At 49.2% G+C, this 11342-nt stretch overlaps 1 protein-coding gene across 1 annotated transcript in view; it reads left to right on the top strand.

Annotated features, from left to right (window-relative positions):
- The first annotated feature begins 235 nt into the window (after positions 1-235).
- WNT4 (Wnt family member 4) overlaps positions 236-11342 on the top strand; it is a 52516-nt gene continuing 41409 nt past the window's right edge. Inside the window, exon 1 of the mRNA XM_083452246.1 lies at positions 236-527. Coding sequence (XP_083308372.1) covers positions 451-527 — 77 coding nt within the window. The 5' untranslated portion in view covers positions 236-450. The remainder of the gene's footprint in view (positions 528-11342) is intronic.

Genomic DNA, 11342 nt, shown 5'->3' with positions numbered 1-11342 from the left:
CCCGCTCTCTTACTCGGGAGTAGCCCGCGCGTGGGCTCCGCGCCGCTTTACTCCCGAGTAAGCCCCCTTGGGCCGCGCTGGGCCGGCCCGGGACGCGGACGGCAGCAGGCAAGGCGGCTCCCGGGCGCCGCGCGCTCCGCCTCAGGGGTGTCCCGGTCCCGCCCCGAGAGCCGCCTCCTGGGGCCGCGCCCCGCCCGCCCGCCGCTCCATCCCGGGAGCTCCCGGCCGAGCTGACAGTCCGGCTCCGCAGCTGCCGCCGGCGCATCAGCCCCGGCTGCGCCCTGCTGCTCGAGCCGTCGGGTCGGAGCGCCGGGCGGCCGCGGCAGCAGCACCTGAGCCCGGGCGGCCGCGGGTCCGGCTGCGCTGCGGCCCGACGCCGCCGGCCCCACGCCGGCCCTGCCTCCCGCTGCCCCGCCGTCCGCGCTCGCCCGCCCGGCCGCGCCGTCCAGGATGAGCCCGCGCTACTTCCTGCGCTCGCTGCTGCTGCTGATCCTCGCCGCCTTCTCGGCCAACGCCAGCAACTGGCTGTGAGTGCGGGCGCCGCGACGGGGTGGGAGGGAAGGCGGAGGAGAAGCCGAGCCCGGCCCGCCGGCCGAGGAGAGCTAGGGGCCGCCGGGAGCTGCCGACGCCGCCCTCGCTTGCAGCAGGTGCCGGCAGCCGGAGCAAGCGCCAGCCTCGCCGAGCCAGGCAGTCTGCGGGCAGCGGCGGAGACGGAGCTGTCGAGGTTCCCTCTTCCTCCCTGGTTGTGTTGCCTGGCTTCGCCCTGCTCGGAAAGGGGGATTGGGACCCCGAGCAGGTCCCATTTGCCTACTTCATCAGACCCTGGTGCCTGGACGGGGTCTCTTTCTGGGAATTATCTGGCGCGCGCTCCGTCCCTTCGAGGAGCCAGGGTTGGAGAGCGAGGCGCGCTGCTCTGCTCTTAGCTGCAAACGCACGTTTTGTTTAAAAAATCGTCCTTCTGTAGGCAATAGTATTTCGGGACTCGAAGCAGCCTGGAGATCCAATCCTAGACCTCCACTGGGAGGCTGCGAGTGCGCTTTCTGCACGCGCTCAAGGGCAGTCTTGCTGTGGTTGTTTCCCCCACCTCGCTGTGACGTTCCCTATCCCAGCATCGGGGTTCTTGGCCGCCAGAACCCCTTTAATGAAGCTCCAAGGCGTGCCAAGGCTTGTAGGTCTCCCAGGCTAGAATCCTCTGTTCTCTTTCCTGGGAGTAAGCCCCATTGAATTCAGTGGGACAGAAGAATTCCCACTGAATTCAATGGGGCTTACTGTGCTGTGAGCACATTAGCCCCAGAAGCTATTTTGTGTTATTTTATTTAATTGATGATCTTTGACTCCTGGAACATGGGCAGCAGACAGAGGGCCTGACTTGAAGAGCTGGTGTGATTTTTTCAGGTTGGCCTACCTGGTGGGATCGTTGTGACATGAAATATCCTGATGTATGTTAGCCAGAGTGCCTTGGCGAAAGGCTCTCATGAACAAAAATGAGAACTTATTGTAGAGCAGTTTTCGGAACAGAGGGTGTGGTTTCATGGGAAAATCTGACACACACACACACACACCCTGCGAAATTAAGTTAATATTATTAGCCTTGATAAAACAGTGATTGCTCTGCAATCTCTCTGAGTGAACTTTTTAATCTCTAAAAGCAATAAAATCCATTGTAACTTTTATTTTTTAAGTAAAAATGGGCAAGGACTGAAAGTGAAGACCTCTGCTTTTAAAGCCGATTCAGTTAAAAAGTTTTGCAAAATAAGGTTTTGTTTTGTTTTCAGTTGGTTTAATAGTTGGGCACCAGGGCTGATAAGATTGTGAATTTGATGGCCACCTGTTGTACTTTCAACTTTGCTTAACCCAAACGTGAATTCTGCTACCCATTCTGTCCTCTGGGTCTTTCTAAATGCTGTTCAGAGTGTGTTAGCTCTTGTTCACTTTATTGTGGACAATACCACTTTTTGTGGAAGGGGGAAAGACCTTGATGTGGTTCCAGGCTTGCAGAAATTTGGGTGCTGGGGAGAGGAATAGCAGACAGTTCCTGGGGCTTGTGTATACTGCAAGGGTTGTGCTGTTTGTTCGCACAAATGTACATCTCTCAAGCTTTCGGAGTCTGTGCAGCTAACTCCCCACTTAGCCTGTTAGCATTTTGCCGTCGAACACCCACGATGCTCAAGTTTTGCTAAAGTCGCTCCGCCCTGTCGATAGAAGCAAATCCCACTTGGAAGCCAGTGCTGATGTAACACTGAAGAATTTGGAGGTTCTGCGCAGCTTGATTCATACGTCTGGGTTCCGGAAGGGTGCCTTGTTGTGCTTGCTCATCCAGCAAAATGTAGTTAAGAAAAATATTCTGTTGCCACTGCCAGAAGCAGTGTTGCCTAGGAGTCGCAGGTGAGGAGAGTGCTGTTGTGGTTGGGTCGTGCTTGCTGGCTTCCCATGGGCTTCTGATTGGCTTCTGTGATAGCACATTGAGGGACTAGATGAGCCACCAGCTTGTTCCAGCAGAAAGGCTCTTTTTATGTGCTGGCGCACTCTGTAGCGTTCAAGAGAAGCCAAGCAAGAAACTATGGCATCTGGTAGTTTGCAAGGGCAATGTCTAAGGGCCCTGTTGTATGTCCTTTGAGGGAGACCCCTTTTTGGCCCTTTGAGTCAACTTGGCTCAGTTCATTGGCTTGAAGTTTTCTGTTCTTGGGCGTCTTGCAACAGCATCTGCTACCCCATCCAAAAGTAGCTGGACTCTTAGTGTGTGTCTTTGCAACAGATCTAGAAAGAGGGAGCTGTGAAATTCTCCTATCTCCCAATGCCACTCTTTGCTAACCTCCTTGTGGCATTGCAGTAGATAACTGAAGAATGGGATTGTCGCCTGTCGCTACCAATCTCTGGTGTTCTCCAGACGGAAGGGTTTTCCTACCTAAAAACTCTTGGCTACCTGCGACATTCAAAGCTGCTTTAGCAATGGTCCGATTTAAAGCTGTGAACAAGTCTGATTTCTTTGGGGGTTGGTTCCTGTTTTGAGGCAAGCCATTGCGGGACTTTAAACTGCACCATGGGCCTATCTGTTTTGTAGAACTGTAGGATTGTTCTGCACCCCATTCACTTGGGTGCACACGGCTCAAATATTACAAGTCAGCTTTTTGTTTAAAAAGCATCAGTCAACATTCTAGACCTCATGCTTTAAGAGTGGGTGGGCATAGAAGAAGGGTGAAATCTCAGAAGCCACAGAAATGGACAAAAGACATTTATCGGGGGGGGGAGGGTTCTATGGGGGGGGCACCTGTTAAGGCTTCCGGTTTTCTCCCCGACATGGGCAGAGGCAGGGTGAATCTATTCGTAGTAGATCGAATAGCATCAAAAATGTTTGGCTTGCATGCTTTATCCAGCTTGTGGTTTACCATGCATAATTAACCATAGATTGCTGATTTGGGTTGATGATTAACTTGAAGAATCCAAGATGGCAAATAACTTGGGTGGTTTTCAAAGACAAATGCGTGGAGGATAAAGCTATTGATGGCTCCTAGCCACAATGGGTAGGCTGTACCTCCACAGCCAGAGGCAGTATTCTTCTGAATACCAGTTTCTGGGAATTGCAGGTGGGGTGAGTTGCTGTCCTGCTCAGGTGGGCCACTGGGAGAACAGAATGCTAGGCTTAGATAGCCATTGGCTTGATCCAGCAGCCATGCTTGTTCTAAACTTGGTTGTAACCTACACAAGTGGAAGAAATAATCTCTTCCTCTTTCTAAAGTTGTAAGTGGGATCTTGTTGTTTTCGCTTATTTTTTTTATTTTGAGGTGTAATATACAGGACATAGAATGGCAGAGTTGGAAGGGCCCATGAGGGTCATATGTAGTCCAACCCCATGCAATGCCCAATCTTTTGCCCAATGTGGGGCTCAAACCCACAACCCTGAGATTAAGAGTCTAACGCTCTACCAGGTGAGCTATCTCAGCTATGCAGTACACAGCAGAAGAGCCCTTCTCCAACCCAGGAGAGCTATGTCTCACCATCTCTTTGCCAACTCTTAAAATGCTTGTTAAAGCTTTACATTCTTTTAATTTGAGCCTTTGTGATGACATTTTTAGGCTGCTGTGGGGTTGGGGGGGGGAGAAATGTTGTGTATTTTGTCTTACTGTATTTTGTCTTACAGTGGTACCTCGGGTTAAGTACTTAATTTGTTCCGGAGGTCCGTTCTTAACCTGAAACTGTTCTTAACCTGAAGCACCACTTTAGCTAATGGGGCCTCCCCCTTCTGCCGTGCCGCCGCTGCACAATTTTTGTTCTCATCCTGAAGCAAAGTTCTTAACCCGAGGTACTATTTCTGGGTTAGTGGAGTCTGTAACCTGAAGCGTATGTAACCCGAGGTACCACTGCATTTATTTTCAAGATGCCTTGTTTGATTTTCAGCGCAGGGAAAAGGTGGAGTAGAGATGTCAAATCTCCTTCATAATGGAAGCGTAGGGAGCTGTTTTATGCAGAGTCAGACTGTTGGTCCATCTAGCCAATGTTGTCGACACTGACTGGCAGCAGCTCTCCGGAGTTTCAGGCAGGGGACATTTCCAACCCTACTTGAAGATGCCAGGAATTGAACTGGGACCTTCTGTATGCAAAGCAGGTGCTCTACCACCCTTCCTTTCAAACATAGAAACCTTGGAATCTGCCTTATCTTGAGTCAGATCCATTGGTCCATCTAGCCAGTGTTGTCTACACTGACTGGCAGCAGCTCTCCAGGGATTCAGGCAGGGGACACCCCCAGCCCTACCCGGAGATGTTAGGGAGTGGACTGTGCATGCAAAGCAGATGCTCTACCACTGAGCCATGGCCCTTCTCCAAATAGGGTTGATAATGCATGGCTTCTTTGACTTGTAGATTTGTGACCAGCTTAGGGTGGAGCTACACATGTAAGAGATGCCTGGAGGCTGCTTTTTCTAAGAAAAAAAGAGGGGGGTGTGAATCTAGAATGCAAAGGCAGCGTATGTGTGTGGTTAACCCTTTTCCTCACTTGCTGCCTGCTTCATGTCTTTTCCAAACTGCCTCCCCAGTGCTCTTGCCTTCCTACAGAGCCCAGCCCCCCAAAAACGTGCCTTTCCTGTCTTCTTCGTGGAGGACTCTGTGTGAGCGATTCTGAGCAAACTAAGAAGGGGGCGAGAAAGGGTTAAAACACCCCTCTCCCCACCACAGCTTCTCAACAAGCCATTTCATTGCAATACATTTTGCACAAGGGGCTTTGGCTGAATTTCCCTGCGGTGCTAAATAAGGCACCTGCAGGAAGGTGGCTCTTTGTTGTGCAACTGCTACAAGTTCGCAAGTGCCATTTTTGCATTTGTTGCAGGAGTTTTTTGAGTGCTGGGTGTTGCAACCAGTCCTAGATACCTCCTCCTTCCTCCCCAAGCCCTAACCCCCTGCAGCTGTTTTTTCTTACCAACACCAACCCATGGCTTTTAAAGCAAACAATCCAATCTGCATTTGTTGTTGTTGTTGTTGTTGTGTGCATGCCTGCTGCAAGGCTGCATGGGGGTGGGGGTAGCCCTGAGAGTTGAAGCACTGTGATTTCACACGACTCTGCCTGCCTGCCATCTGACCTACAAGCAGTCCAAGAAGTGGACCTGGCTATCAGCTTCCCTCTCCTCCTTAATCTCAGTGTTGCCCTTGCAGAACTCAGCAGGGGGAAAGGATGGGGACAAAACTAGAATGAATTCATTTTGCCTGCTGTTGGCTCTGGCGCCACCTACTGTTGGGCTCCCTCCTTTCCATCCTATCAGTTCCAACGTGCTCCAGCCAGTCGTGTTTACTGTGCATGTTTAACATGTGCATTCTGTGTGACATGTGTGCTTTCTGATTATTTGTTGCAGGCTAAAGCACTTCCCTCATGCTAGCCCCTTAGAGTCTCAAACAGCAGTGATCACACCTCTATGGTTGAGAGCAAGGCATGAGAAGTCAAGTTCAAGGACTCCTCAGTGTCCTTTGGAGCAAAGCTACAAACAGCTTGAGTGGATATGTGTTTAGGGCAGTGGTGTTGTGCTGAAATTTTCTGAGCAGGGATTAACCAAGACCCCCTATTTCTCCCCCATCACCCTTCCACAGTCACAATTGGTGTGATCCGTACAAGCACAGGGCTGTAGCTCAGCGATTAGAACATCTGCTTTGCATGCAGAAAGTCCCAGGTTCGATCCCCAACATCTCCTGGTAGGACTGGAACTCTCCCCCATCTGAAACTCTGGAAAACTGCTGGTGACCAATGGAGATAATATTGGACCACGGTCCAACTGGGTATAAGGCAGCTTCCTGTTCCCATGTATGGGCAAAGTTGGCATTCTCCATGGTAGCACTGGTGGCAGGGATTTGACCTCCTTTTGGATGAACTAAATGCAATTTGGCTGGTGTATCAAAGCTGCTAGGAGGTGGAGGAATGAACAGAGCATCTCCTATTCAGTAAAGAAAGATAAGAAGAACCAGAACTGTCCCGCTGTATAAGACCAAAGGCCTGTCTGTGCCAGTTTCCCAGAACATAAAGTTGCTCCCACAGAAGGTAACTATCCTCCTTGAAAGAGGATTTGACAAGTTCACAGAGGAGACAGCTGTCACTAGCTACTAGCTATGAAGTCTACGGTCTTCCTCCACTGTCAGAGGCAGAACACATCTGTACTGAATTCTGTTGCATTAGGATCTGCTTGTGGGGAGTTTCCCATAGGTATATAGCTGACTCCTGTGAGAACTCTGGGCTATGGCAGGCCTCTGGCCTGATTCAGCTTGGCTCCTCTTCTCTTCCCACAGTTGCCAACCAGATGCTTCTGGGCAGGACATGAGTGCCCTGGCTCTCTCCTGCTGTTGCACCCAGCAAATGTTCTTAACCTGAAGACCACTTTAGCTAATGGGGCTTCCCGCTGCCGCCGTGCCGCCAGAGCATGATTTCTGTTCTCGTCCCGAAGCAAAGTTCTTAACCCAAGGTACTATTTCTGGGTTAGCAGAGTCTGTAACCAGAAGTGTATGTAACCTGAAGCATATGTCACCCGAGGTACCACTGTATTTCTAGAGGGGTAGCTGCGATAGTCTGTTGCAGGGAAACCATCAAGGAGCCCTGTGACACTTTAAAAAGGTAAAGGACCCCTGACAGTTAAGTCCAGTTGCGAACGACTCTGGGGTTGCGGCGCTCATCTCGCTTTACAGGCTGAGGGAGCCAATGTTTGTCCGCAGACAGACTTTCTGGGTCATGTGGCCAGCATGACTAAGCTGCTTCTGGTGAAACCAGAGCAGCACATGGAAACGCCGTTTACCTTCTCGCCGGAACAGTACCTATTCATCTACTTTTGATTTGACGTTGCTTTTGAACTGCTAGGTTGGCAAGAGCAGGGACCGAGCAACAGGAGCTCACCCCGTTGCGGGGATTCAAACCGCCAACCTTCCGATCGGCAAGCCCTAGGCTCTGTGGTTTAGGCCACAACGCCACCCTTGTCCCACTTTACAGACTAGCAAATGTGACACTTTACAGATTAACAAATGTACAGGAGTGCCGACTTGAAAAAAATATCGGGAGAGGCAGGTAAGCACATAATCAATCACAAGACACGGTGCAAGCTCACCATTTGAATGGCAATGCCCATCACCTTTGGGGGAGACCAGCCCTCTCAAATATTTTGGTGGGTTGAAGGGACCTCGGTCCCTAGGAGTTCACTCCTATGCAATGTATGTATTGTGGCAGAAGCTTTTGTGGACTTTAAGAAGTCCATGTTTTCAGGTGGATGAAGCGAAATCTCAGCTGGCAGCTGGAGGGGAGGACAAGCCACAAAGAAAGGAGGGGAATGTAAGGTGGGAGATGATTGGCAATGAGATCCAGACAAGTACAGTTGGTGATAATTGAATTAGGTGATAGCGGAAAGGCAATGAGATGCAAAACCAACAGACAAAAAAGTGCAGTTGGGGATAATTGAGCTGGTGCTTAAATGTATGTGAAATATGCGCAGTTACCCTTTGCAACAGCAAACCAAGGATGATTCACTCAGTGCGGCTAAGATAATTGCGTTAAGATCTTCAATGATACAGGGAAACATTATCTTTATTCAGACCCAAAGGAATAGTGCTGAGCTTCTTGATAATTCAGCAGTTGCATGCGAGAGTCTACCTTTCAAATTCTGCTGTCCAAATATGGCTCCTTTTGATCCCTAATTACATTGAAATTTTCTACCTGATTCTGAATACTGCCCCTTTTATTTATATCAGATTGTGTGATTTCTTCCCGCTCTCCACTCCCACATCCACAAAGGGATTTGCCTTTTGGTGAATTCACTGACATTGGGGGAAGATTCTAAGGAAAGCCACCCTCTCAGTCTCATTCTTTTGTCTATAATATAGGTATAAAAATATCAACCTTGCCAAACAGGGTTGTTGTTCAGGAATTTCTAAGATAATGTGCGTGATTCACTTCTAATCTGATCTATAGGTACCGCCTTTATCAATGGGGCTGCCTTCTAATGAAAGCCAGCCTAAGGTGTAGTAGCCACTCCAAGCTTACTTGGGAGTAAGTTCTATCGAGCACAGTGTTTATTTCTGAGGAAGCACATGCAGTGGTACCTCAGGTTACAGATGTTTCAGGTTACAAACTCCACTAACCCAGAAATAGTACCTCGGGTTAAGAACTTTGCTTCAGGATGAGAACAGAAATCACATGGCAGCAGTGGGAGGCCCCCTTAGATAAAGTGGTGTCTCAGGTTAAGAACAGTTTCAGGTTAAGAACGGACCTCCAGAACAAACTAAGTTCTTAACCCGAGGTACCACTCTATAGGCTTGAGCAATTAGTCAAGCAGAAAGACCGCTGATAAGTACTGGGTTGGACCCAGCCTTGGTCAGTAGATGTGCCCATTGCCAACCTGGTGCCCATCAGCCCCAGCCAGTGTGCTGAGTAAGCCCTGCAGAACTGTGTGGGGCTTGATTTGTACAGGCAAACTGCACCGTAAACTATATAGATCTCCTTGTGATCGTTTTATCTGCCCTGGGACAGTGGAATCAGAGAGTTGGGGGGTACCCCAGAGGCCATCTAGCCTGACCCCCCTGCCAGTGCAGGAAATCCACAGCTACAGCATCAGCTGGGTGGTCAGCCACTGTCAGATCTGAAACCTTGCTCACCCGCTTCAGGGCATAATCCAGGTTCCCTCCATGTGAGGGGATGAGTGGGTGCCTGTCTGTGGCCTCTCTGCCACCTTCCAGATGTCTAAGGGAGAGGAATTTTAATTATTTGTTTTTCACTTCAAGGGCTGCAGTCCTTTTGGGGCAACCTTCCTGGGGGTGGGGGGGTCAGATGCAAATGTGGGCAGAGCGATCAATGCAAACGTGACCTTTGTGCAAAGGGCTAGTTTCTCCACACTCTGACACACCCCTCTCTACACACCATCCAGGCCAGTGAGAGATGTTATCAGAGCTCAGGGACACATTCCAGCCAGGCAAAAACACTCTGGGAGGAGATGAAGAACGACTAGTGAGGGGTGTGCTCTGGAGAGAGCCCCCAGGGCCAGATAGAGAGGCCTGGAGGGCCGCATTTAACTTCTGGACTGAGGTTCTCCACACCTGTTTTAATGTACGGGACTTTGAGATCTCTGCCCCCACAACCAAAAAAAGCTTTTAAATAGTGCACAAATTAAACATTAATTCTGTGCAACTTCTATACAGGACAACCACAGTTTGGGTCTAGCAGGATGTAAAGACCATTTTACTGGTCACCACTGGATTCTGGGATCCCAACAATTTCTCTTTCCCTCCCTTATTTTTATTTTATTGTTTTAAATGGACCTGGGCCGCTTTAGGGGAAAACAGCTTTGGGGCCCCTCCAGACATCCTTTTCATCATGCAGTCACGAGAATTTGTAATGATGGTGTCAGGGCTGTTTTACACGATCCTGCTGTCAATACTGTTTTTGCACCTGCAAGAGGTTTGTGGGGCAGACGCGTTGCTTCATTTTCCAGCATATGTGTGCCCTGCTGAGATCCTGTCCATTTTCATGCCATAAAACTTTCCGGTTCATTTGATTTTTGTTTCTGGCCCGCTTTTGTTGTGCTGTGCTCCAGACAGCACGGGGGCAGAGGGAGCAACGCAGAGCAGTTAACAAAGGGAAAGGATGTGTGGACAGTCCATCGCGAATCCCCAAGTAATGCACTATTGTTGCATCAATGGCGTGCTCCAGAATGCAGCTGCAGCTCCTGCTCCATCAGTCTAGAAGAGCCTTTCATCTGTGGGGAAAAGTGGGGTATAAAATATAATATAATCACAGAACTGTAGTGTTGGAAAGGGACCCCAAGAGCCTTCTAGCAGTTCCCTCACTGCGAGAAGCAAAGCTACAGGGAACCAGGCAGAGGGCCTTCTCGGTAGTGGCACCCGCCCTGTGGAATGCCCTCCCATCAGATGTCAAAGAGAACAACAACTACCAGACTTTTAGAAGACATCTGAAGGCAGCCCTGTTTAGGGAAGCTTTTAATGTGTGACATTTTAATGTATTTTTAATCTTTGTTGGAAGCCGCCCAGAGTGGCTGGGGAAACCCAGCCAGATGGGCGGGGTACAAATTTTTATTATTATTATTATTATTATTATTATTATTATTATTATCCAGCCCCCTGCAATGCAGGAATTGCAAAGTCAAAGCAATGATTTAAATGGCTCAGGACCGCAAAACCCGAAGGACACATGGGTACACATACCCCTAAACATTTTGTGAATCTTTGTACTTTTGTCCATTTACTGTATTTATTTTTCCCGATTTGAACTGTAAAATTGTGAATTTCTTGAGTCAAAATGGGAGTACCCCTAAACATTTTTTGGAAAAACGGAACTGGATAGATAGATTTTATTATCTGTACCCTGACTATCTTGCCCCAGCCACTCTGGGCAGCTTCTAACACATATAAAAACATAATAAAACACTACACATTAAAAGGCTTCACTAGCCAGGCCTTTTAAATGTGTCTTTTGGAAGGGCAGGTTTTGCTGTTGTGCCTTTAGTTATTTACTTGTTTTTATCCTGTGTTATTTTATTTCGTGAGCTGCCCTGAGATCTTGTGAAGGGGAGGGGGGGTACCTAAAGCTAATAAATAAGTAAATAAAATTAAAAGAATAAAGCAGGACAAACTATCCTACGAGCCCTCATTGGAAGGTGTCTCCGGGGCCGGTTTTTGGAGGCGAGGACGGCCTCTCTTAAGTCTGGGCTTCCCAGCACAGCTGTCCTTTTGATGTCGTTCTGACGGTGACCCTCAACTGGGAGTCCCTGAAGTGTGTGTGTGTGTGTGTGTGTGAGAGAGAGAGAGAGAGAGAGAGAGAGAGAGAGAGAGACAGAGACAGAGACAGAGACAGACTCACCAGGCACAGTTCTTTG

Source organism: Podarcis tiliguerta, assembly GCF_965153285.1.
Source record: "Podarcis tiliguerta genome assembly, chromosome: 8".
NCBI classification, from domain to species: domain Eukaryota; kingdom Metazoa; phylum Chordata; class Lepidosauria; order Squamata; family Lacertidae; genus Podarcis; species Podarcis tiliguerta.
Note: the sequence above shows the minus strand (reverse complement) of the source record. Positions and strands in the feature narration are given on the sequence as shown.